The 24,914-nt window shown below is 40.7% G+C and overlaps 1 protein-coding gene across 3 annotated transcripts in view; it reads left to right on the forward strand.

The window, feature by feature from the left end:
- Positions 1 to 8,729: 8,729 nt before the first annotated feature.
- Positions 8,730 to 24,914, forward strand: part of LOC140713625 (partitioning defective 6 homolog gamma-like) — a 32,767-nt gene continuing 16,582 nt past the window's right edge. Inside the window, exons 1-3 of one of the 3 annotated variants that reach the window (XM_073023974.1) lie at positions 8,935 to 9,009; positions 9,113 to 9,209; positions 20,849 to 21,071. In XM_073023974.1, the coding sequence (XP_072880075.1) occupies positions 9,114 to 9,209; positions 20,849 to 21,071 (319 nt within the window). In that variant the 5' untranslated portion in view covers positions 8,935 to 9,009; position 9,113. Of the gene's footprint in view, positions 9,010 to 9,112; positions 9,337 to 20,848; positions 21,072 to 24,914 lie in introns of those variants that run through there. The other 2 variants (XM_073023975.1, XM_073023976.1) reach the window with 2 other exon arrangements.

The raw sequence follows: 24,914 nt of genomic DNA on the forward strand, positions 1-24,914 counted from the left end.
ACCAGCCTCCTCACTGAGCTCAAGGTGTGATGGTATTAGGTCTGCTGACTGCAAAGTTATAAACTCAAACACAGAACATGAGCCCTATCAACAAAAAGGATAAAAAAAATTCTTAAGCATAAAGGTTCAAGCATTAAGGATTTCCAAAGCACAGATATAACTCCTATAAACTAAAAAGATATACCAAAGATGCAGACAATGCATTGTGTCTTGCAGAAACCAAAGCTGGAGGAAAGGATTCTTATTCACCCCTTATTGTTTTCATGGCTTCTTGATTTTCTTTACCCCATTCCTAATAAGCCTGAACTACTCTCTACATTTATACTTTTTTCTCCAACTTGGATGACTTCACAGACATATGCTATTTCCTCAGATATCCTATTAACACAACCCATCTATTTTTGTAGACATTGACCGTTCATTGTTCAGAATAAATGCTGTGAAGCTAACTCCGGTGAGCTCATAAAGCTTCCAACTATAAACACATTACTTATTTTATATGCTAAATAATATTATCCATCTGTTCTGCAAACTTCCTAGAAAAACTAGGCAACTTAAAGTCAGCTTGTCTTTTTGAAACAAACTGAATTAAACAACCTGTTGTCTTATACTCTGTTCTTGAGCAGTAAAACAGAATACTGTGAGCTAGCATCTGATTTTATACAGAGCATCTGCAAAATACAGAGCTTGTTTGTATAGCTGTGTTTTAATTTCAAGCTGATTACTCTTTTCCATTTACATTTTAACAACTGAATACTAACTTCCATTTACAACTAGAAACTTATCAAACTGTTAGTTAGATGCTTACTCACATCTGTTTGTGATCTTACAACTCGCAGATGCTATTTAGAAATTAAGCTTAGCAAACATAAGCAAGGGATGAACATCCATCACAAAAGATATAAGACCTGTTATAAGACTTGAACAGATTAAGAGCTCCTGATCTCTCAATCTACTTCGTCAAAGTTCTTGTATGTTATTGAGTATCTACATTGCACTTTATCAGTAACAGTACATTCTGCATTCTGTTATTGTCTTTTTTCTTTTATACAACCTTGATATCATTATATTAGCTTTGAATGACATGGAAATAAAGCTTTCACTGTATTTCATCATGTAACAAATAATCAAATTATAAACTACCAAATGACAAGAGCAACCATTTACTGGAAGAACTCAATGTGTTGACCAGCACTTACGGAAGGAAAGGAATTGCTGATGTTCCCTAATACAGGGTTAGGAATGGAGGTTTATGGGAGGTATGAGGAAGTACATAAAACAATGAACATTGTAACTGAGTAAATCTAGAATATTAATTGGGAACAAAGTAAATCCTGCTGTAAAGTGCTTTGGAAAGTTTTGTTATTTTGGAGGCACTGAAAAATACAATTAGTTGTTCAAGTAGGTAAAGATTCAAACAAAATACAAAGTTATGCAAATGTTTATCAATATTTCCTGATAAAGTGATGAGTATTAAAAATCTTGATGACTATAACTGAATAGAAACAATGCAGAAGGTCCTAACTGGAGAAATAATATGAAACCAATGGTTTCCTTTGCATAAAAGCCTATGCAATGATTTCCTCTTCTACAAGCAAAAGGAAGGCATGCCAGCGGCTTTTATTTTTTTAGAAGGTCATAGAAGTTCAGTTTGTCACTAAACATGCAAATTAACTTCTACAGATATACTGTAAAAAAGTATCCTAACTGGTTGCATCATGGCAACACACACAAAATGCTGGAGGAACTCTGCAGGCCAGGCAGCATCTAGGAAAAGAGTACAGTCGACGAGCTGAGGAGTAGATTTAAAAGGTGGAGGGAGGGTGAGAGAGAAACACAAGGTGATGGGTGAAACCTGAAAGGGGAGGGGACAATGTAAAGAGCTGGTAAGTAAATTGGTAAAAGGGACAGAAGGCCCTGGAAGAAAGAAAAGGGGGGGAAGAGCACCAGAGGGATGTAAGGAGATAAAGTGAGAGAGGGAAAAGAGTATGGGAAATGGTGAAGGGGCAGGAGGAGACATTACCAAAAGTTCGAGAAATCGATGTTCATACTGTCAGGCTGGAAGCTACCCAATGGAACATAAGGTGTTTTCCCTCCAACCTAAGTGTGGAGGAACCTCATCGCATCAGTAGAGGATAGACATATCAGAATGGGAATGAGAAGTGGAATTAAAATGGGTGGCCACTGGGAGATCCCACATTTTCTGGTGGATGGAGCATAGGTGCTCGGTGAAGTTGTCTCTCAATCCACGTCAGTTCTCACTGATGTATAGGAGGCTACACCGGAAGCACCGGGCATAGTATATGACTCCAACAGACTCACAGGTGAAGTGTCGCCTCACCTGGAATGTGTTTGGTGGTGGGGTCCCATTGGAGAGGGCAGAAAATTCGGAGAATTATGTGCCGGATGCAGAGGCTGTTGGGGTGGTAGGTGAAGACAAGAGGAACCCTATCCCTGGTAAGGTGGAGGGAAGATGGGATAAGAGCAGATGTGTGTGAAATGGAAGAGATGCAGCTGAGGGCAGCATTGATGGTGAAGGAAGGGAAGCCCCTTTCTTGGAAAAAGAATATCTCCTTCATTCTAGAATGAAAAGCCTCATCCTGAGAGCAGATGCAGCAGAGGTGATGGAATTGAGAAAGGGGGATGGCATTTTTACCGGTAGTAGGGTGGGAAGAGGTATAGTCCAGTTAGCTGTGAGAGTCCATGGGTTTTTAACAGACATCAGTGGATAAGCTGTCTCCAGAGACAAGACACAGTGAGATCAAGAAAGGGGAGGGAGGTGTTGGAAATGGACCAGGTAAATTTGAGGACAGGGTGGAAGTTGGAGGTAAAGTAGATGAAGTCAACGAGTTCAGCATGGGTACAGAAATGTGCGGGACAGTCACCTGCATAGGCTTGGAACATAGACTGTTCCATGTAGCCAACAAACAGGCAGCCATAGCTGGGACCCATGCAAGTGCCCATGGCTACCCCTTTTGTTTGAAGGAAGTGAGGGGGCCCAAAGGAGAAATTATTATAGTGAGGACGTTCCACTAGGTGGAGGAGAGGGGTGGTGGAGGGGAACTGGTTGGGTCTGGTGTTCAGAGAGAAAGGGAGAGCTTTGAGGCCTTCCTGGTGGGAGATGGAGGTGTATATGGACTGGGCACCCATAGTAAAAATAAGATGATGGGGCCCAGGGAACCTGAAATCATTGAAAAGATCTAGAGTGTGTGAAGTGTCACGGATGTAGGTAAGAAGGGACTGAACTGGGGGGATAAAACAGAGTCGAGGTATGCAGATATGAGTTCAGTGGGACAGGAACAAACAGAAACAATGGGTCTATCTAGACAAGCGGGTTTGTAGATCTTGGGTACGAGGTAGAAATGGGTGATGCAGGGTGCAGAACTATGAGGTGGGTGACGGTGGGTGTGAGATCCCCAGAGTCTATAAGGTTGGTGATGGTGTGGGGTAAGTAAGAAGTGTATGAGAGTTGGCACTGGCCGTCAGTAAGGTAGAGGTCAGTCCGCCAGACTACTACAGCACCTCCCTTGTCTATGGGTTTGATGGTGAGGTTAGCATTGGTGCAGAGGGAGAGTTTGTGATTGGTTGTATCATGGATCTGATATGGCAATCCAAATGCGCAGGAACATAGAAGAGCTGAGAGAGTAGTGAAGTCAACCCAACACATCACAGGGACATCCACCCCTGCGACTGGTAGTATTTATAGAAAGTGCTGGGTTAAGATGGCAACACTTGCCAACCAAGGTACTCCACCATCCGGGTCACGCCATCTTCTCAATTACCATGTTCAAGAAGCTGACAGTCACATCAGATATGATCAACTGACTCTTCTGAACATCAGGAAGATGGCATTTAACCACAACGTGTCACCTTTTCTACACTGCGAACCCCTGCTTACATGATCTATGGCAGGCTCATTCATTACACTGTCGCTACCTCGGAAGTGGCGCTGGAGGTGAGGGAGAAGCACTGGTGTCCTGGTGAGGTTGAGACAGCGTGCTAGTCAGCCACTGCTCTCTAGTATACTCCTAGTTAACGTTCAGTCCCTGGATAACAAGCTTTGTGAACTGAGAGCCTGAATCTCCTATCAGTGGGAAACAAAGGAATGTATCATTTTGTGCTTCATGGAGACCTGGCTGACGAATGAAATACCGGATCACGCCTTCAAGCCCTCTGGGTTCTCCCTGTTCCAGGCAGACTGGCCTAAAAACCTCTCTGGGAAGAGTAAAGGAGGAAGGGTATGTTTCATGGCCAATAATGCTTGGTGCGACCCCCGGAATGCGCATGCCTTCAAATCCTTTTGTTCCCCGGATCTGGAGTACCTGTGTAGACTTTTCTGGCTGCCTAGGGAGTTCACGGCTGTTATTATCATAGCTGTGTATATTCTGCCGCAGACTGATACTGACCTGGCTCTCAAGAAACTGTACGAGACCATCAGAACCCTGGAGACTGTACACCCAGAGGCTACCTTCATCGTTGCCAGAAACTTTAATGGAGTGTCATTGCCTAAAGTCTCTCCAAAGTTTTGTCAACACATCCAGGTGAGCAAACTCGACCACTGCTACTCTCCCTTCTGCGACACTTACAATGCGTTCCTCTCGCTGCCGTTTAGGAAGTCAGATCACTCCTCCACCTTGCTTCTGCCGATGTACAGGCAGAAGCTGAAACAAGAGGCGGCCATAGTTAAAACCATCCACAGTTGGTCCAGGTACAAAAAGACATCTACCTATGTTTCATCGACTATACTAACGCTTTTGACGCTGTCGGACACCAAGATCTCCTGGAAATGCTTCAAGATCTTGACATAGATGGGAAAGATATACGTTTCTTAAGAAACTTATACTGGGTCCCAGACAGCATCCATCAGAATAGAAGGAGACGTGAGTGAGTGTGTGAATATCATGAGAGGAGTCAGGCAAGGTTGTGTCTTTTCAACAGACTTATAGTGAAAATATCTTGAGAAGTATCAAAGACATCAAAGGACTCACAATTGGAGGCCATAATATAAATAACATCAGATATGCTGATGACATTGTACTAATAGCCGTCTCAGAAACAAAACTTCAAGAACTACTCACTATAGTGACAGTAGAAAGTAATCGCAGAGGCCTCTCAATCAACACCAAGAAGACAGAAAGCATGACAAGTCAACAAATTCAGATATCTTGGCAGCCAGATAACAAGTGATGGCAGGTGCGACACAGATATCAAATACAGAATAGCAATGGTGAAAGAAGCTTTCCAGGAAATGAAGATCATATTAACAGACAGAAAGATGAGCATGTACACTAAAAGCAGAATACTGCAGTGCTACATTTATTCTATCCTGACTAATGGAAGTGAATGCTGGACCATTTCCCCAGCAATGGAAAAGAGACTAGAAGCAGCTGAGTTATGGTTCTACAGGAGAATGTTAAAAATATCACTGGCTACACACACATCAGATGAAGAAGTTCTCAGAAGAGCCCAAGCAGTTAGATCACTCAGACCAACAATAAGACAACTCAGATTCCTAGGACACATCATGTGGAAAGATGAACTAGCAAAATGCACACTCTCTGGAAAGATCGAGGGGAGCAAACCGAGAGGAAGACCTCGGCTTATGTACATCAAAAACCTAGCCAGGTGGCTACACATCGAGGAAATGAAAGTCATCCAAAGAACAAGGGACAGATCTGTATGGAAAACCATGGTCACCAACGTCCGCATCCGATATGGTACCTAGACAGACAGACAGTTGGTCCAAGCAATCAGTCTCCATGCTACAGGACTGCTTTGATGACGTCATCTGGAATGTCTTTCAGTTCACAGATGAGGTCATGAGTTTCATCCAGAAGTGCATTGAGGATGTTGATCCCCAAAAATCGGTCAGGGTCTATCCAAACAAAGCTTGTTTTGCACGGGCTGCATACCATCGGAGACTTCAAAACTAAGCACAGTGGTGTGCCTCCCTCCCAGATGAGCTAAATCTTCTTTACGCTCAATTTGATGTCACCAACACTGAGCCCCCCGAGGAGAGCCACCAAAGCGACCTGTACCTTGGTCATCTTTGAGGCTGAAGTAAGCGGGTGTTTCCAACAAGTGTACAGTTGCAAGACTACTGGATTGTTCCTGTACCTAAAGGTAACATGTCTGAACGATAGACGTCCTGTTGCACTCACCTCAATAATAAGCAAATGCTTTGCGAAGCTGGTCAAGATCTGCAGCATTCTACTGCACGCACTGGACCCCCTACAATTCACCTACCAACACAACCAATCGACAGATGACACAATGGCCACAGCTCTACACACCATCATTACACATCTGGAGAAGAGGGATGCTTATGTGAGAATGCTATTCTTGGACTACAGTTCAGCATTCAATATCATAATTCTATCTAGGTTTGACAAGAAGCTCAGAGACCTTGGCCTTCACCCTGCCTTGTGCAGCTGGATCCTGAACTTCCTGTCAGATCACCAGCAAGTGATAAGAATGGGCTCCCTCACCTCTGCCCCTATGACCCTCAGCACAGGAGCCCCTCAGGACTGTGTCCTAAGCTCCCTCCTTTACTCTTTATATACCCATGACTGTGTTGCCACCCAGTTCCAATCTGCTAATTAAATTTGCTATGATTCGACATTATTTGGCTATATCTCAAATAATAATGAGGCAGTATGTGCGGTTGGGAGACTGTAGGTCTGACACGGTGGTCAGCAGCACAGGAGCGCCGCAGGGAACCGTACTCTCTCCGGTCCTGTTCACCCTGTACACATCAGACTTCCAATATAACTCGGAGTCCTGCCATGTGCAGAAGTTCGCTGATGACACGGCCATAGTGGGGTGTGTCAGGAATGGACAGGAGGAGGAGTATAGGAAACTGATACAGGACTTTGTGATATGGTGCAACTCAAACTACCTGCGTCTCAATATCACCAAGACCAAGGAGATGGTGGTGGACTTTAGGAGATCTAGGCCTCATATGGAGCCAGTGATCATTAATGGAGAATGTGTGGAGCAGGTTAAGACCTACAAGTATCTGGGAGTACAGTTAGACGAGAAGCTAGACTGGACTGCCAACACAGATGCCTTGTGCAGGAAGGCACAGAGTCGACTATACTTCCTTAGAAGGTTGGCGTCATTCAATGTCTGTAGTGAGATGCTGAAGATGTTCTATAGGTCAGTTGTGGAGAGCGCCCTCTTCTTTGTGGTGGCATGTTGGGGAGGAAGCATTAAGAAGAGGGACGCCTCACGTCTTAATAAGCTGGTAAGGAAGGCGGGCTCTGTCGTGGGCAAAGTGCTGGAGAGTTTAACATCGGTAGCTGAGCGAAGGGCGCTGAGTAGGCTACGGTCAATTATGGAAAACTCTGAACATCCTCTACATAGCACCATCCAGAGACAGAGAAGCAGTTTCAGCGACAGGTTACTATCGATGCAATGCTCCTCAGACAAGATGAAGAGGTCAATACTCCCCAATGCCATTAGGCTTTACAATTCAACCGCCAGGACTTAAGAACTTTTTAAAAGTTATTATTAATGCTTTTTGAGATAGTGATTTAGATGCATATCATATTTTTTACTGAGTTAAGTATTGTATGTAATTAGTTTTGCTACAACAAGTGTATGGGACATTGGAAAAAATGTTGAATTTCCCCATGGGGATGAATAAAGTATCTATCTATCTATCTATCTATCTAACCTACAGAGAAGAAGTCATCACCCTGACTCAGTGGTGTCAAGAGAACAACCTCTCCCTCAATGTCGCAAGAACAAAGGAGCTGGTCATGGACTACAGGAGGAATGGAGACAGGCTGACCCCTATTAACATCAATGAATTTGGAGTTGAGAGGGTGAACAGCTTTACGTTCCTCAGCATACACATCACAGATTATCTCACGAGGTTTGTACCTACCGGCTGTGTGGTGAAATAAAGCATAACCGTGTCTCTTTCATCTCAAGGCTATTGAAGAAGTTTGGCATAAATCCTAAGGACTTTCTACAGGGGCACAATTGAGAGAATCCTGACTGGTTGCATCACTGCCTGGTATGGGAACTGTATTTCCTTCAACCAGAGGACTCTGCAGAGAGTGGTGCCAAGAGAACCTCTCCCTCAATGTCACAAAAAGCACAGCACTTCTGTAAATGTGAACTTCCCACCATTCAGAACATTTACACAGACAGGTGCGTAAGAAGGCTCATTGGGTACCCGAGTCACCCCAACCACAAACTATTCCAGCTGCTACCATCTGGGAAATGGTACCGCAGCATTAAAGCCAGGACCAACAGGCTCCAGGGCAGCTTCTTCCACCAGAACATCAGACTGATTAACTCACACTTGTATTTCTATGCTATATCGACTGTCCTATTGTAATACTATTTATTACAAATTACTATAAATTGCACATTGCCCATTTAGACGGAGACGCAACGTAAAGATTTTCATTCCTCATGCATGTGAAGGATGAAAGAAATAAAGTCAACAATACACGTGCTTGTGCACATGACAATACACTCAAAGATTTCCCATTGTCGTATCTTTGTATTAAAGCCACAGCTCCTTCCTCTGAAGGGTCAAATGATACCAACAGAATAATCAACTCTAGTGACGGGACGGGGGCGGGCTTTAACACCAGGTGTGCAAGTGGTCCTCCTCGGTCTAGCGCCACCCGCAGCATCGGAGGAAGTACATGCGCCGTGGACAGCCCCGCTGCTGCTTGGCCGGAGTCCAGCCGCTCTGCGTGACGTCATCGGCGCGCGGCGGGCCGGGCACGTCGCGGGAGAGCCGGAGGACTGGCGGCGCGGCGGCGAGGCTGGTCGGTGCTAACGGTCCGTTCGTCAGGATTTCAGTCGGGAAGAGCCGGAGACCCCCAACCATCCCTCCACCTCCCCCCTCTTCAATCGGGATTTGGCGGCGCCTGCCCGGGAAGGCAGGCAACAAAAGTAAACTTTTAAAAAAAAATGAGTAAAAGTTACAATAAGTCGGGCTCGCTGAGGGGCTTGGAGAGGGTGGCGGTGGAAGTTAAGAGTAAGGTGAGTGAGAGGGCCTCCCGTCGGCCGGTGGGCTGCAAGGAGGATGCCACTTGTTGCATGCACCGTTGCCGCCTCTGTTTAAACCTTTAATGTTTAAATCCAGAATGCACCTTTTATGTTTCAATCGCGACCGTGAGGTGGTGAAGAGAGAGGGAGAGAGCGGTTCCTGGGAGAAGAAAAACGCAGCCTCAACACTTTCCGTAAGTGGGATTTCACCAGTCGAGGGAGATTTTGAGACAAAACTGGAGACGCAAGAGAGAGTGTGGATGATGGAATCTGAGCAACAGATCCACTGTTGTGGGACTCGGCGGGTCGAGCTGTTTTGGGGTGAGGGAAGCGATAGTGAAAATTTCAGACGCGGGGTTAATTTCTATCCTCAGATGTTGCCTGGCCCGCTGAGTTCCTCTCGCAGTTTGATTCTTGTTTGCTTGAGATGGTCTCCGTATCGTGCGTGTAAAGTTACAGGGCAACATCTGGAACCTGTTGAAAATCTGATGCTGGGTGTCTAAAGCAAAGGCAGAAAATATGGGCAAAGCTCAGGCTTCCAAAGTCGGAGACTTGTCCCTCTGTCTCTCGTTTCTTCTCTCGGCCCTAGTGGACCTTTTGATACGTGATCAGCTACAGAGAGAATTGGGGAAAGAGATTTTCTGTTTACCTAGATGCCAAGCCTGCAGTATCTGTTTGTACGAAAATGATTGATGTTGGCTTTCCAGATGGGTTTTTGTTAGATGTAATTTTGTGTAATATTGGCATCTATTTAATTGTACTTGAAGTTTAAAAAAGAATTTGCATGTTGCTGCTTGCTCTGAAGTCTCTTTCTTGATCACTAGATGAGTAGAAATTTCCAGTAGTTGATTAGTGGGGAAGGGAGACCCTATTGCCTCTTTTCCCTAGCCATGTTTTGAGGCTGAACCCTTTCAGACTTGGTGTCTCATTTGGTTCTAGGAAGTGTTTCAGGCCTCATAATGGCATACCCTCACTTTCCTAACATGGCCTGTGTCTGCCCACCTCAGCTGTTGCTTGTTACTTTATTCTTGTATGGCCTCCACCTTTCACCTGCTGCAAACCTCAAAACGTAATTCTGCTGTCTCTTGTGCTGAGTTCTATTCATCAATAATTTGTTTCATCATAATTACGGATGAAAGAAAAATGGAGGGTTATATGGGAGGGAAGGGTTAGACTCATAGTGCAGTAGGTTAAATGGTCCAAAGAGCCTATCCTGTCTGTTCTATGTTCTGTAGCCCTGTGTTCATTGATACATATTGGCTGATATTGTAGTTTTAATTTTCTTTGATTCTAATATTCTACATCTTCTCAAATCTCCATGGCCCAATCCTGCCTTATTTCTTCTGCTCCCCCCCCCCCCCACCCACACATCCTTCCCATGTCAGTGAACTTATCCAATTCAAGCTGTGTATACATTTTCCTAAATTTAAATAGTCCCTCAATGGCTTGGGACATAATTTCTGGAGTCTGCAACCTGCTCAGTCTCTTTGTGCCAGACTTCAAGGTCATCCCTTTGAGAAGTTTGATAAAGCCATTGTGAAGGGCAATTATTGGAAATGGTTCAGAAAGAAAGAGTTGGTCACGTATTTCATCTAGCCAAGTTTACAGTATTTAAATTTTGAATTAAGTAGTCATAAGATTAAGCATTTGTGTAAATATGATCTGCAGATGACAATTGTGGCAAGACTGGACTTGAATATCGTTTAGGTTCATACAGATTTATAAAGTGTATTGAGTGACTCAAGCAGAAATGCTCAGCAACATTTTCTGGAGATCAGCTTTTTTTTCTTACACATCCATCAAAACATGTAGTGAAATGCATCACATCAGATCGGCAAGGATTGTGCTGGGCACTCACAAGTGTCACAACGATTCCTGTGCAATACGGTAACCCTAACCGGATATCTTTGGAGTGTGGGAGGAAAGTGGAGACCCGGAGGATGAACGTGCAAACTGCTTACAGATAGCGGTGGGAATCGAAGCCCAGTTTTACAGGTGACGCTGTAGAATGTTGGACACAAGTTGTAAATACTCTGTAGGCTGGTCCTAAACAGACATCATTACTGTGCTAGTGTGGCATGTTTATCCATTAACTTTGGATTGAAAGAAAACACAAATTTGGCATCTCAACAACAATGCATACCTTTCACTTGCAGCCTGTCTGTTCCATCAATAGATAGCCACATGGAGACTGATTTATTGAATCAGCTTGGGGCTAGTTTACCTGTGGAGCCTATTCTGTTTTAACTGCATGGAGAATTCCACTACACCAGTAGCTCTGATGACTATTCTCAGAATAATCAATATCAATCACTGATTTAGAAGAAGTAACTTTGTACATGTTCTTGTGTTGTCAAAATTGATGGCTGGCCTCATTCACTTTTGATTTTGCTGGGATGCTTAAGAAAAAATATTACCTGAACGTTTTCCCTGTTCTTATGTTTTGATGTACTGATTTTCTACATTAATTGTGTCAGCAACAGACATCTTGTGGGCAAACTACACATCTTAATGACGAATAAACTCTTCTCGGGCTTCCAGCCGGGTACAGATATCAATTATAACTGATGGTTTCATGAGAAACTTAAGCCATATTCATCAGGGATGATCCCTGATCCACATAATGATTTAGGATTGATCGTCTTCATTATTTGTTAAATGATTTTATCAGCCCATTCCTACTTTTATTCTGTACATTTCCTGAGCCACTTTTATGTCCAGTCATGAGGAATATCACATTTTACGGTACTGTATTCAAAGTGTTTGCTAGGATTAAGTATTAGTTTTCAGCTGCAAGGTTGACTGACATTTAATGGAGTTAACTAATCTTACTGCTTACATAATTCAGTATTTGGTGTGCTCTGTGATAAATGTTACAGAGTTACCAAGATTCTGATTTTATAATAATTCTGTTCAGATGTCAGCTTTCTTCCTGCAAGATTGCTTCATTGCATCAGCATGAGATCTCATTATGGATGTCCTTTTGTTGGAAGCAACAGAAGTCATAATTTAAAAATAAACAAAGTTTTGAGCAGCTTGTGGTCTTGAATTAATCCCTGGGTTAATGGAGATGTATTTCTTAACAGGAGTGGAGGCTTAATTTGTCACATCCCACCTTGACAAATGCATATAATTCAAAACTTTAGATGGTTCGGAGTTGTGGATTGAATGCTTAGTGTTTTTTCTCTCTGGAAGAAACACTGCTTTCTAAACAAGAACAGAAAATGTTGAGACTGGTTAAAGGCTGAACTCAGTAGATCAGGCAGCATTTGTGGAAAGAGAAATGCAAGTTAGAGGAAGGTGGGGGAGGGATGTGTTGAACAAAGGGAATGTTGAATTGACATTAAAATGTACCTTAAGGAGTCAGGGAAGTATTATCATTATCAACATCACAAAACAAATATTATCTGGTTGCTTTCTCAATGATATTTATGGGAGTTTACTACCTGCCCTACTGGTTATTCTGCTTTACAGTACAACAGTGGCAAATCTGAAAAGATAATTCATTGGCAGTAAAAATGCTTTACTAAACAGTAGCTCCAAATAGCATAAAGAGCCTTGCATTCAATTTTGTAAAGCATAGTAAAATTCTTTTTCTTGGTGAACTGTTTGTACTGCTTAGAATGGAGAATTCCTGCAAAACTGGTTTTAGCCTTTAGATTTCAAAGTACACCTTGTGCTTGTCTCAGCCTGCCTAGACCAATCATGTACATAAAATATCTCTGGTTATTTTTTAAATAGAAATTAACTTTCTGCTGTTGTAATGTCTTATGATTAAAATAATTGGAACAGATACAAGACTTGATTGGGGTGTATTTGAAGGAGTTAATTAATATTGACTTGCCAGATGAGAATTATAGTCACTAGTGCGAGGTCATCTTATTAAATTGTAGCTGTTTCAATTGTAATATTTGCATTTTATGGCAATTAACATCTTCTGAAATCATTTCCAGAAGCATGTCTTCAAATAACTGTTACACACTAAATTTGAATTGTTAAAATTTTTGAGGGTAGAAATGAATATATTGCTGCACAGGATGCAATTTAACAGCACAAGAGGATGTCATTAACTCCATTGTGGCAAGTTTACATCAGACATTTTGCATTCTATATATGGAAATTAGTTATTTGTTATTTAATACTTTTAGAAAATTGGAACAAATACAGAATATAGTTTGATCTCAACATTGTTTTTCAGTCAGGGAAATGTTGTGTAAACTGCAGCCATTTTCTTTTAAACATTTGAATCAGTGTAGCTTGATACAAACCTTTACTAACAAAATAGTCCAGTGGAGAACATTAGGATATCATTTGTTTTATGCCAAAACAAAATTTAAACATTTTCATCTGCAGTTTATAATATTTGAAATACTGCCTCAGGTAAAGAAAAATTATAGTGTCAATATATCTGTTCCATCAAGCTAAAACAATTTATTGGAAATGGTTCAGAAAAAAAGATTTGGTCATATATTTCATCTATCCAATGTTTACAGTATTTAAATTTTGAATTAAGCATTTATAAGGTTAAGCATTTGTGTAGAAATTATCTGCAGATGACAATTGTGGTAAGACTGGACTTTATCGTTTAGGTTCATACAGATGTATGAAGTGTATTGAGTGACTCAAGCAGAAATGCTCAGCAACATTTTCTAAAGATTAGCATAAAAACATGCAGTGAAATGCATCAAATCAAATCAGCAAGGATTGTGCTGGGCACTCACAAGTGTCACCGCGCTTCCTGTGCAACATAGCATGCCCTAACTGTACATCTTTGGAGTGTGGGAGGAAAGTGGAGATCTGGAGAATGAATGTACAGATAGCTTACAGATAGTGGTGGGAATCGAACGCCAGTTTTACAGGTAGCACTGTAGATTTTACAAAACCAAATGAAAGTTTACAAGCCATGGGCTGCAAGAATAGAAAAGGAAGCAATGAATACTTGGCAACCATCAAAAGATGGTAGGGAGTGCATATGGGCTTGTGATTGGTGCTTTGCTTGTTGAATGGATAATTTTTCAGATGGTAGTGATGTGTGGGGAGGAAAAAGGAATCACTTGTGGGCTTTCAGGAAAGGTTCAGTAGGCTAAGGAAAGGTTTAATCTCGATAGTTTGAATTTTCCCCTTGTCACTAAGGAAAAAGCAACAGGATGATTTTGAAGAAAATTAGTGTTTAGTCTGCACATAACATAATTAAGTTGAAAGCATAAAATTTATCCTAAATATAGTATAGCCATTATAGGGATGAATCTACAGCCTGAACCTGACTGGAAGCTATGTATCTTAGATTTTATGGGATGTTTTGAAATGTCAGAGAAATAGGGAATGTGAACAGTGGAGTATAATTATTGTATTATCTTTTGAAAAAATAATTATGACAGCAAAGTAATACACATACAAAATTACACACATGTTAAATGAGCATATTTAAACTTTGAAGCTATTTAATCAATTTTCATATATAAAGAGCAATTTTAAAGAATTAAGACATCGGTTCAGTGCTTTCCTTCAGTTTGGAAAAAAGCTGTTTGATAACTTGCATTTGTTTTACATGGGGTCTAATGTTTCAAAATTCTGCTAAAGAAGTTTTCCTGTGCTTTAACAATGTAAAAAAAGAAATTCTTGTAATTTTCTGAATATTGTATACCACTTCAGCAAATTTAAATCTATATATTTGTGTCAAAGCTGTTTAAACATACTGCCAAGGACAGTCCTGATGCATTTGCATTGATCTGTTTTGCCCTTGCTCCTAGCTTAACTATACATTGCTACAGTGATGGAATTTACAGTGTAAATTAAATGAAGCTGTCACTACTCAGCATTTTAAATGGAGTTTATCGTGACAGTTATAAACATAATTACTCTTGATTAATCTTGGCTTTTCTAGTCTTCAAAAATTTGTGACTTGAGGTGGGGTTCTCAGTTTTTCTGAACTATTCTTGCTCTTTAAAAATACTGAAAGTATCATAAATGGCTGCATGAGTTATGTGACTTTATATTGGTGGTTTAAGTTATAATCTCTGTCAAAAACATTGCTTGCCTACAATTCTGTTTATATCACTATTGCAAAATTCATTGGGTGTAAGCACGCAAATTCATTTTTAAAATTTTGGCATTTCAGTTTCTAATCTTGTGTGTATCCAAATCTTTGAATTCTATATAAAAATGTTTACAATTGCTGTTTATTTCATGTTCATTTATCTGTAAGGAGTCATTATTGCTCAAACAAAAATAATGTTGGAAATACTCAGCATCTCAAGAGCATTTATGGGAAGTCAATCAGATTTAATATCACTGGCATTTGTCATGAAATTAATTGTATAGTGACAGCAATACATAATGATAAAAACATAAATTATAATAAGAATTAAATAACTACTGAAAAAATAGAGAAAGAATAGTGAGGTAGTGTGCATGGGTTCATTGTCCACTTAGAAATCTGATGGCCAAAAGGAAGAAACTGTTCCTGAAACATTGAGTGTGTCTTCTAGCTCCTGTACCACCACCTTGATGGTAGAAATGAGGAGAGGGCGTGGGCTGATGGAGGTCCTTAATGATGGATTCAGCCTTTTTTGAGGAATCACCTTTTGAAGGAGTCCTTTATACTGGGAAGGCTAGTACCCATGAGCTTACAGCTTTCTGAGCTGCTCCTGATCCTATGCAGTAGCCCCTGCATCACCCTCCTTATCAGAAGGTAATGCAGCCATTTACAAAGTGTAGAGTGCTCTTCAAGGTACCTCTGTAGAAATATGCTGGACTGTTTGGTGGCATACTAAATCTCCTCAAAATTCTAATGAAATAGCTGCTATTGTGCCTTTTGTAATTGCAATAGTATGTTGGGCCCAGGTTAGATCTTCCAGTGATGTTGATGCCCAGGAACTTGAAACTGCTCACTCTTTCCACTGCTGATCCCTTGATGAGGACTGGTTTGTGTTCCTTCGACTTCCGCAACCTGAAGTCCAGGATAAATTCCTTGATCCTACTGCCGTTGAGTGCAAGGTTGTTGTTGCTCACAGCTCAACCAGCTGATCTATCTTGCTTCTCATCATCTAACATTTGTTTCATTGGTAAATTGATGCAGTTTGAGCTTTGCCTTGTCACACAGTTGTGAGTGTAGAGACAGTAGAGCAGTGGGCTAAGTATGTATCCTTGAGGTATGCCAGTGTTGATTGACAGTGAGGGGGGAGATGTTAATTCCAATCTGCACTGACTGATCTCCCAATGAGGAAGTCAAGGATTCAGTTGCAGAGGGAGGTACTGAGCCCCAGCTTTTGAAGCTTGTTGTCTAGACTTGAGGCTATGCTTGTGTTGAATGCTGAGTTGTAATCAGTAAACACTAGATATTGCTTTTGTCCAGGTGATCCAAAGCCAAGTGGAGAGCCAGTGAGATCGCATCCACTTGCCTAAGTAGGAGTTGATTGTCGTCATGTCCAGTCTCTCAAAGCATTTCATCACAGTGCCACTGGGCGATAGAGGCAGCTCATCCTGCTCTTCTTTGGCAGTGGTATGGTTGTCAACATTTCAGGTCAAAGGCTTTTGCTCAGGACTGTTCAAATCTGATGAAAGGTCTCTGAGCCAAAACATTGACCCTGTTTCTTTTTCCACAGACCTGCTGAATATTTCCAAAATTTTCTGGTTTTGTTTAAGATTGTCAGTATGTGTAATCTTTTTGTCTTTTCCTTGCTGCTTGACATACTTGATAACCTCTCTGTTGCTGAATGCCAGAATGTGGCAGCAACCAAAGACAAGAATATTGAAGCCATGTCACAGAAATGCTACCCACAGTGGTTGCTATCTTTTTTGTTGATAATTATAGAATCTGAACCTGTGCATCAAAACCCCACCAACATATAATTCTCTGTAACTTCCGCCACCTCCGACGGGGTCCCACCACCAAGCACATCTTTCCCTCCCCCCCCTTTCTGCTTTCCGCAGGGATCGCTCCCTACGCAACTCCCTTGTCCATCGTTCCCCCCCCATCCCTTCCCACCAATCTCCCTCCCGGACTTATCCTTGTAAATGGAACAAGTGCTACAACTGTCCTTACACTTCCTCCCTCATCACCATTCAGGGCCCCAGACAGTCCTTCCAGGTGAGGTGACACTTCACCTGTGAGACAGCTGGTGTGATATACTGCATCCGGTGCTCCCAGTGTGGCCTTCTGTATGTTGGTGAGACCCGACGCAGACTGGGAGACCGTTTCACTGAACACCTATGCTCTGTCCGCCAGAGAAAGCAGGATCTCCCAGTGGCCACACATTTTAATTCCACATCCCATTCCCATTCCGATATGTCTATCCACGGCCTCCTCTACTGTCAAGATGAAGACACACTCAGGTTGGAGGAACAACACCTTATATTCCATCAGGGTAGCCTCCAACCTGATGGCTAGAACATTGATTTCTCTAATTTCCATTAACGCCCTCTCTCTGCTCTTTACCCCATCCCTTATTTATTTATTATATTTCTCCTCCCTCCCCCCCTTTTTTCTTCTCTCTTTTCTCTCTCTGTCCCTCTCACAATCACTCCTTGCCTGTTCTCCATCTCCCTGTGGTGGTCCCCTCCCCCTTTCTTTCTCCCTAGGCCTCCCATCCCATGAATTTCTTCCTTCTCCAGTTGTGTATCCCTTTTGCCAACCAGCTTTCGAGCTCTTAGCTTCATCCCTCCCCCTCCTGTCTTCTCCTATCATTTCAGATCTCCCCTTTCCCCTCCCCCTCCCCCTTTCAAATCTCTTACTATCTCTTCTTTCAGTTAGTCCTGATGAAGGGCCTCGGCCCAAACGTTGACAGTGCTTCTTCCTATAGATGCTGCCTGGCCTGCTGTGTTCCACTAGCATTTTGTGTGTGTTGCTTGAATTTCCAGCATCTGCAAATTTCCTCGTGTTTGCATAACAACTGATTGAAGGCGTTCAAAGCTGCCTGCTTTCAGTTTTCTTCCATGGATGCTAACAGTGTGCAATTCATACTAATTCTTGCTACTGAAATCAGCTGAATTATGTTTGCAACTTTCCAATGAAGAGATAATTGGTTTTATAGGAGACTGTATACTGAATTTCCAAAACTTGCTGGCCAACTATCCTGTCATCTATTTATAGTCTAAGGAACAATAACCAACTGAAAAATAATTTCATTCTTCATGGAGTACAAGCTTGGCAGGAGAAACTAAAGCAGAAGGTACCAGGAGCATTTGCTTTTAAGGCACGGTCCCTCACCAATAATTTTAACTGTGTTCTCTTTACCCAGATGCTGTTTGACTGGTTGAATTTTTCCAGTGTACCCTTTAGGCTTCAGATTCCATTTGTATTCCAAAAATGACATGGGAATTTGTATATTGTCTTTGTGATTGTTTCAGGTGGTAATAAAAAGTTGGTGCACCACTTTTGGTCTGGTCTCTACCTGTTTGGCATGGGTGACCTTACCAAGAGTCAAAGCATCCAGCGTGACTCCAGCCAGCATAGCTCTCCAAGTCATTGAGGCACGCAAGCTTCCAAACTATGACAAGGTTGTGGTCCTTTTGGAGGATTAATGCAGCGGTTAATAGGGATATATTGGGTGGGACCAGTACATTTTGGCCCAATTAAGTAGCTGTCCCAGTTAGCTGAAGTTTCACATTTAAAATGATATATAAAAAACAAACTGCCATTTAACTGAGAAACAAATTATGTGTTTAAATGAAATACAGAACAACTTAGAACACTACAAATGCTACTATAGTACTAAAAAAATGTATATTAGTTCCTAATAGTTATTGACAGAGGAATTCATCTGCTGTGTTCTTTTGATTGATACTAAACAAAATCAGCACAGACACCTAGTGAAGATAATGGACAGCCTTCATAAAATTCTTTGACAACTTTCATTGTAACATTCAAGTTGATTGTCAATATCTCCAAATTCTTCATTGTTCATAACTTGTTGAAGTAGTGAACTTGTTCAATTTTCACTCCTAGCCGTTTTTGGCATCTCCAAGCCTTATTACTTGAAACTGCAGTGAGCAAATCAGTTTTAAATTGTCTTACTGCTTATTTCTTGCCAACTATCAGTGACAAAAATCACTGCGTTTTGAACACAGGCTTGCAAGCTATTTTAAAAACTGTTCAATTTAAGCACAGTGTAGTGTCTTATCAGCCACATGGGTAAGTGACTGACATTTGTTTGGCAACTATCTCCTGTCCCATTTAAATGGCCTGAATCCCAATAAATGAAGAGAATTGCAGCTATTTTCTCAATTAATTATTGTTCTTTGAGTTGTCCCAAATAAGCGGCTGCCCCAGTTAGTCGATGGCCAAATTAACTGGAACCCACTGTATTTTTATTAGGCATGTTTTAACTTTATCTCCCAAGATCAATATTTGGCTGAAGAATTTTAAATATTCCAGCAATTGCCTGCAGATTAATTTTTCAACAATTGGTAGTTATCTACATGCAGTGTATTAATAATTAATCACCACTATGGGATCTCGATGATCTTCCTAATCCCCAGGTTCTTTTAGGAGTCCAAGAATAAGTGAAAATTTGTGACTTCATGATTGTTTAATTTTAAGTTTAAATGAAGGATCAGATACAGAGCATATGAACTAAAGAGGCAGAGACAAAGAAACAAGATGGCATCTTTGCAAAAGCTGGCACTTCTATACTTAAACTAAAAGCACATTCCTGAGATAAGGAATGGTCAATTAAGACACATAGTGCACATGTGTCATGTGCTAACACTTAGCCAATGAAAAAGGTGATTAACTGTTATGTAATTGCTTTACTGCTTTTCCACCAGCAGGCAGGGACAAACACTGTAAATTGTGAAAATATACGAGTTTGTAAGAAATACAGATTGTGTGTTAATAAAACTACGATTTTAGTCTTGCATTAATTCAACTAATATCAAATCATTTTAAAAAAGTACGATTCAACACTTACTGTTTTAAAATGATGCCATTTATAAAAATATATCAAGATTTTGATTCAGTACTATGTTGGAATTTTATTCCACTGGAGTTTTAAGCTTTGGGATTATGGACAAATATTTGAAAATAAATTGGTATAATAAGGAAAAATGAAGAGCAAAATATTAATTATAAATGTTATCAGAATAATAAGATGTTGCAAAGATAATTCAGAAAAAAGATATTTGTCTATTTGAAACAGTTAGGTTAAATGCGTTATGTCTGGATTATTTTAATTGAAGCATATCTTTTGGGCCTCAGTCAGTTTTATTATGTGATAGGGAAGAGCATGAAGAAGACTAGGAAATAATGGGAGAAAAGGTAAAATGTCCAGTTTTATGTTGTATAAAATACCTTTAAAATATCCAATACATGCTTTGCTCAACACCTATGGAATATTATTTTCAATTTGACTTTGCAAAGTTTGTTTAATTTTTGCTATCTGTCAAATATTGCAATGCATTGTAATACCTGTAAATCAAAGTAATTGTCTAATTTGAATTGGATAATAAATATGAAATTGAGTTGTAATACTCACTTTGCAGGTTTCTGTCACCTTGGAATCTATGGTTATAAAATTTAGTAGTTGGAATTCTTATCTGTTGTCTCATTTAATTTCTACCTTTCTCTGCCTTCCCAAATAATATTCAGTTTTGCTTTCAGACTGATCCATCTCCTTCTGACTCTTTGATCAGAAGTGGACTAGGAAAAAGAAATTCACTTCTTGGTTCTTTGTGTAAACAGTCCTTTGGTAACTGTTGATATTTTCTCTGTAACTATATTGTAAACTGAAGTTGTTTTATGTGGATGCTGCAAGTATTTTCCTATTATGTCATATTTCCAAATGTAATATTCAGTGTGTTCTGAAACAGTACCTTTTTTTAAATTTTTAATCAGTTTGGAGCAGAATTCCGAAGATTTTCATTATGCCGGTACAAACCTGGGAAGTTTGATGAATTCTACAACTTAATCCTTCACACACATAATATTCCCAATATGGATGTATTAATTGGATATGCTGATGTTCATGGTGACTTGCTTCCGATCAACAACAATGACAATTTCTGCAAAGCCATTTCCATGGCTAATCCATTACTCAGAATTTTTGTGCAACGGAAAGGTATGATTTTGAAATAAAGATGTTTGTGTTGCATGTTATTCTTAAGGTGCCCTCCGTTTGTAACCCCTTCTACCCCAGACCAATTCTGAGATATTTAATCTCAATTTTCTTTTTATGTCCTCTTGACTCTATTCTTTATTCTTTTATTTTGATTAATTAATTGCAAAATATTTAGAACTAAAACATTTGTTATGAGTAGTTTCATAGAAATTCTATTGTTGATAGTGTGATAATTAGAAACATGAGGGATATGCATAATGGTGTTTTAGTTTATAAGGTAAGGTAGAGCTCATAAATCCTGCATTAAATTAGAAAGTCCAGTAGAATGATTATTTGTACAACTGAGTTATATTTTTAGGTTTTAATAGGATTTAAGAGCATGATGATGTAATAAATACTTGCAGCCCCTCTGCAAGTACTGTCATCTCAAATATCCATGTAACTGTTATTTCAGGCCGTGGTTTCTGTCGGGTCTAAGTATTCATGTGGGATCAGGGCAGATCAGCATTTACGCCCATCCATAATTATTCTTGAGAAGGTGATAGTGAGTCACCATCTTAAACTGCTGATGTCTTCTTGGTGAGAGTGTTCCCACAATACTGTCAGAGAGAGAAATCCAGGATTTTGATGGTGAAGAGGTAGAAGTAGTTCAAAATGAGAATAAAAAACATTATAGAGGCTGGAACCCTCAATACGTTGGGCCTCTTTCCACAGGCACTGTCTGACCTATTGACAATTTCCAGTGCATTTACTGACAATATTTCCAAGTCTGGATGATGTATTATTTGAAGAGGGGCCTGCATGTTGTGTTCAAATGCATCGTGGGCACCTGTGGTACAATTGCGAATTTGGGAGGTGCTATGAAAGTAGCTTTAGCATATAACTGCAGTGCATTTTATTGGTGATGTACTCTGTAGTGGACTCTGAACTGAGTGCTAGTCAAGCAGGCTGCTTTATCCTGAATGGCAGTGAGCTTCCTGAGAGTTGATATTGCATGCATCCAGTAAAGTGGAGAGTTTTCCAATGTACTCCAGATAAATGCCTTGGATATCAGGAGGTGAGTCGCCTACAGCAGCATATCCAGTCACTGACCTGCACTTGTAACCACAGAATTTATGTGGGTGGCCCTGTTGAATTCCTGATCGATATTGATCTCGTCCCCTGCACCCCCGCCAAAAGATTGGTGAGACTTGGTGATGGTGATGACGTTAAATGAAATGGAGCTGCTTAAACTCAGCAACATCTTTAAGCAGCTTCACATGCAGAAGTACATAATGCTGCACAATGTCAGTTCTTGCTTCAATATTTTATTTTCTTCCATGAATCTCATGATGAATATCTATATGGGGGTAAAGTGACATGTAAAAGATTTTGTGGAGTTAATCATTTAGACTAATTGAACCTTTGCAATGTTTTAACGTCAATTGCATAAACCATTTCTAATATATTCACCCTGTGTGCCTTGGTACTCCAGTCTAGGTATTCTCTTGAGGTCAAGAGGATATTACTTCAAATCATGTATTGAGTTCTGTTGGTAGCTAATTGGGGAAATACAGGGAGTACAGACTCTTTCCCAAATTGAGTAGATGATGCCTTTTGAGGCAGATAATTTGTGAGGTGGTGTATTTCTCATAGAGAACTTCTATGTAATTATGCACCACTATTTCATGGACTCTAGCATTCTTAAAAGGGAATAGGGCTAATATAAAAATACTAGATGGGAGCTTCATGTACTCAATACCATCCTAAATGCATCTCCTCCATCAAAAGCAATCATAGGTCAAAGATTCCCAGGAGGCAGTGGAGATTTTCATTGAATCATTTCCTCTCTGTTTGATAACTTCCACCCATGACCGAGTCCAAAATAAAGCCTGTTGCATGAATTTGGTGTCAAACATGCAACCTAGGTGGCCTGCTTAATGTAACTGACTGGGATTAACCAAGAGCTCATAGCTTGAGATGTTAAATTGGAAGAGGACAGTGATGTAGGTTCACTTATCCACCAACTGGATTTGAAGGATTCAGCAAAGACTTTGGTATGTTGATTAACTACATTGAAACTAATTCTGCAGTAGATGTGTGGCTGGCATGTAGCATAGAGTAAGTATAAGGTGAGGATTTTCTGTATACAGCTCAACTTGAAGGTGGTCCACACCATACATGGTCTTTGTCAACTTCACAAAAGCCTTTGATGAAGTCAAAAGCTTTGGTGAGGCCAAAAAAGGCCATAAATGGTGTTGCTCCTTGGAGCACTATTGGGAGTGTCCTGACCAGCTGCATCATCATCTGGTACAGGAATGGCAAGGCATCTGTCCACAAGTCCCTACAAAGGATTGCAAGGACTGCTAAGAGGATCATCAGGGTCTTTCACCCATCAGAAATATTTATCAGGAGTACTGCATACGCAGGGCCCTTGGCATCAGCAGTGATCGTTTCTATCTATCGAACAATCTCATTGACCCCCTACCATCAGGTGGGAGGGTACCCTAACATTTGGAGAGGAACTGATAGGATGGGAAACAGCTTCTTCCCCCTGTCCATGACACTACTGAACTCCCTGCCACCAACCAAGCTCTCATCAAGTATGAAGCACCAGTAGCATTATACTGTTTACTTTTTAACTTGTCATAAATGCACCTTATACTTGTTAATTTATTTGTGGTAATATCACTTTTTGTTGTGCATTTTTGTTTGGAGGAACATTGTTTCATTTGGTGTATGGTTGAATGATAAACTGAACTTGAATGTTGGTAGTTGTACTTTGAAGATTTTGTCCATTGTGTCTTATGATCAAAATCCACACTGATTAAGAATGCAGGCCTTTGACAACTAGGAGAACCTGTTTCTGAGGACAGTTTCCCTTTGGCAAACAGCGGGGAGATATATAGTTACCACAGTTGGACTTGCCTTCCCTTTTGAAATGGTCATAATTTGCTGCATCGAGGGTCTTCTCCCCAGATGAGAGCATTGAGATTGTAGATTTGTGACCAAATGCAAGGAGACAGCTGAGTGTTGCTGAGCAGACAGATCTTGGGGTCCAAGTTCATAAGTCCATGAAAGTGGTAGGGTGGTTAAGATGGTTTGTGGAATGCTTGCTTTTATTAGTCAAGGTATAAAGTTCAAAAGCCAAGAGGTTTATGTTGCAATTTTATAAAACTCTGGTTAGGCCACATCTGGAGTATTGCATATAGTTCTGACCACCCCACTACAGAAAGGATATTGAGGCTTTGGAGAAGGTGCAGAAGAGGTTTACCAGGATACTGTTGGTTTAGAAGCGATGTGCTATCATGAGAGCTTGGACAAATATGGGTTGTTTTCTTTGGAGTGCTGGAGACTGAGGGGGGATCTGATAGAGGTTTATAAGATTGAGAAGCATAGATAGGGCAGACAGAGTATCTTTTTCCAGTAGAAATGGCTTATACCAGAGGACATGCATTGAAGATCACAGGGGTAAGTTCAAGGGGGGTATGAAAGGTAAGGTTTTTTTTAACTTGAGAGTCAAGGATATAAGGAAGATGGAGGGATATGGACATTGTGTAGGTAGGAGGGATTATTATTTTGGCGTTTTTTATACAAGTTTTAGCTGGTTTGGCACAACATTGTAGGCCTGTGCTGTGTTGTTCTGTGTTCTAACTCTTCACTAATAAATTTTACTTAGTGTGCATCATGTCTGCTCATTAGGCCTTGTTTGTGAGTTAAGATGTGGCCTGCGCACCTTGGCTAGCCCAAATAAATGCTGTGGAATTAGAGTCAAGGGTGAAGTCACAGTTGAGATGTTTGGAGTATTCCCTTCAGCAGCCATTGACTGCCTTCCTGTTCCTAATGTTTGCCTGTATTCTTGAT

This window comes from Hemitrygon akajei, chromosome 20 (assembly GCF_048418815.1).
Source record: "Hemitrygon akajei chromosome 20, sHemAka1.3, whole genome shotgun sequence".
Taxonomy (NCBI): domain Eukaryota; kingdom Metazoa; phylum Chordata; class Chondrichthyes; order Myliobatiformes; family Dasyatidae; genus Hemitrygon; species Hemitrygon akajei.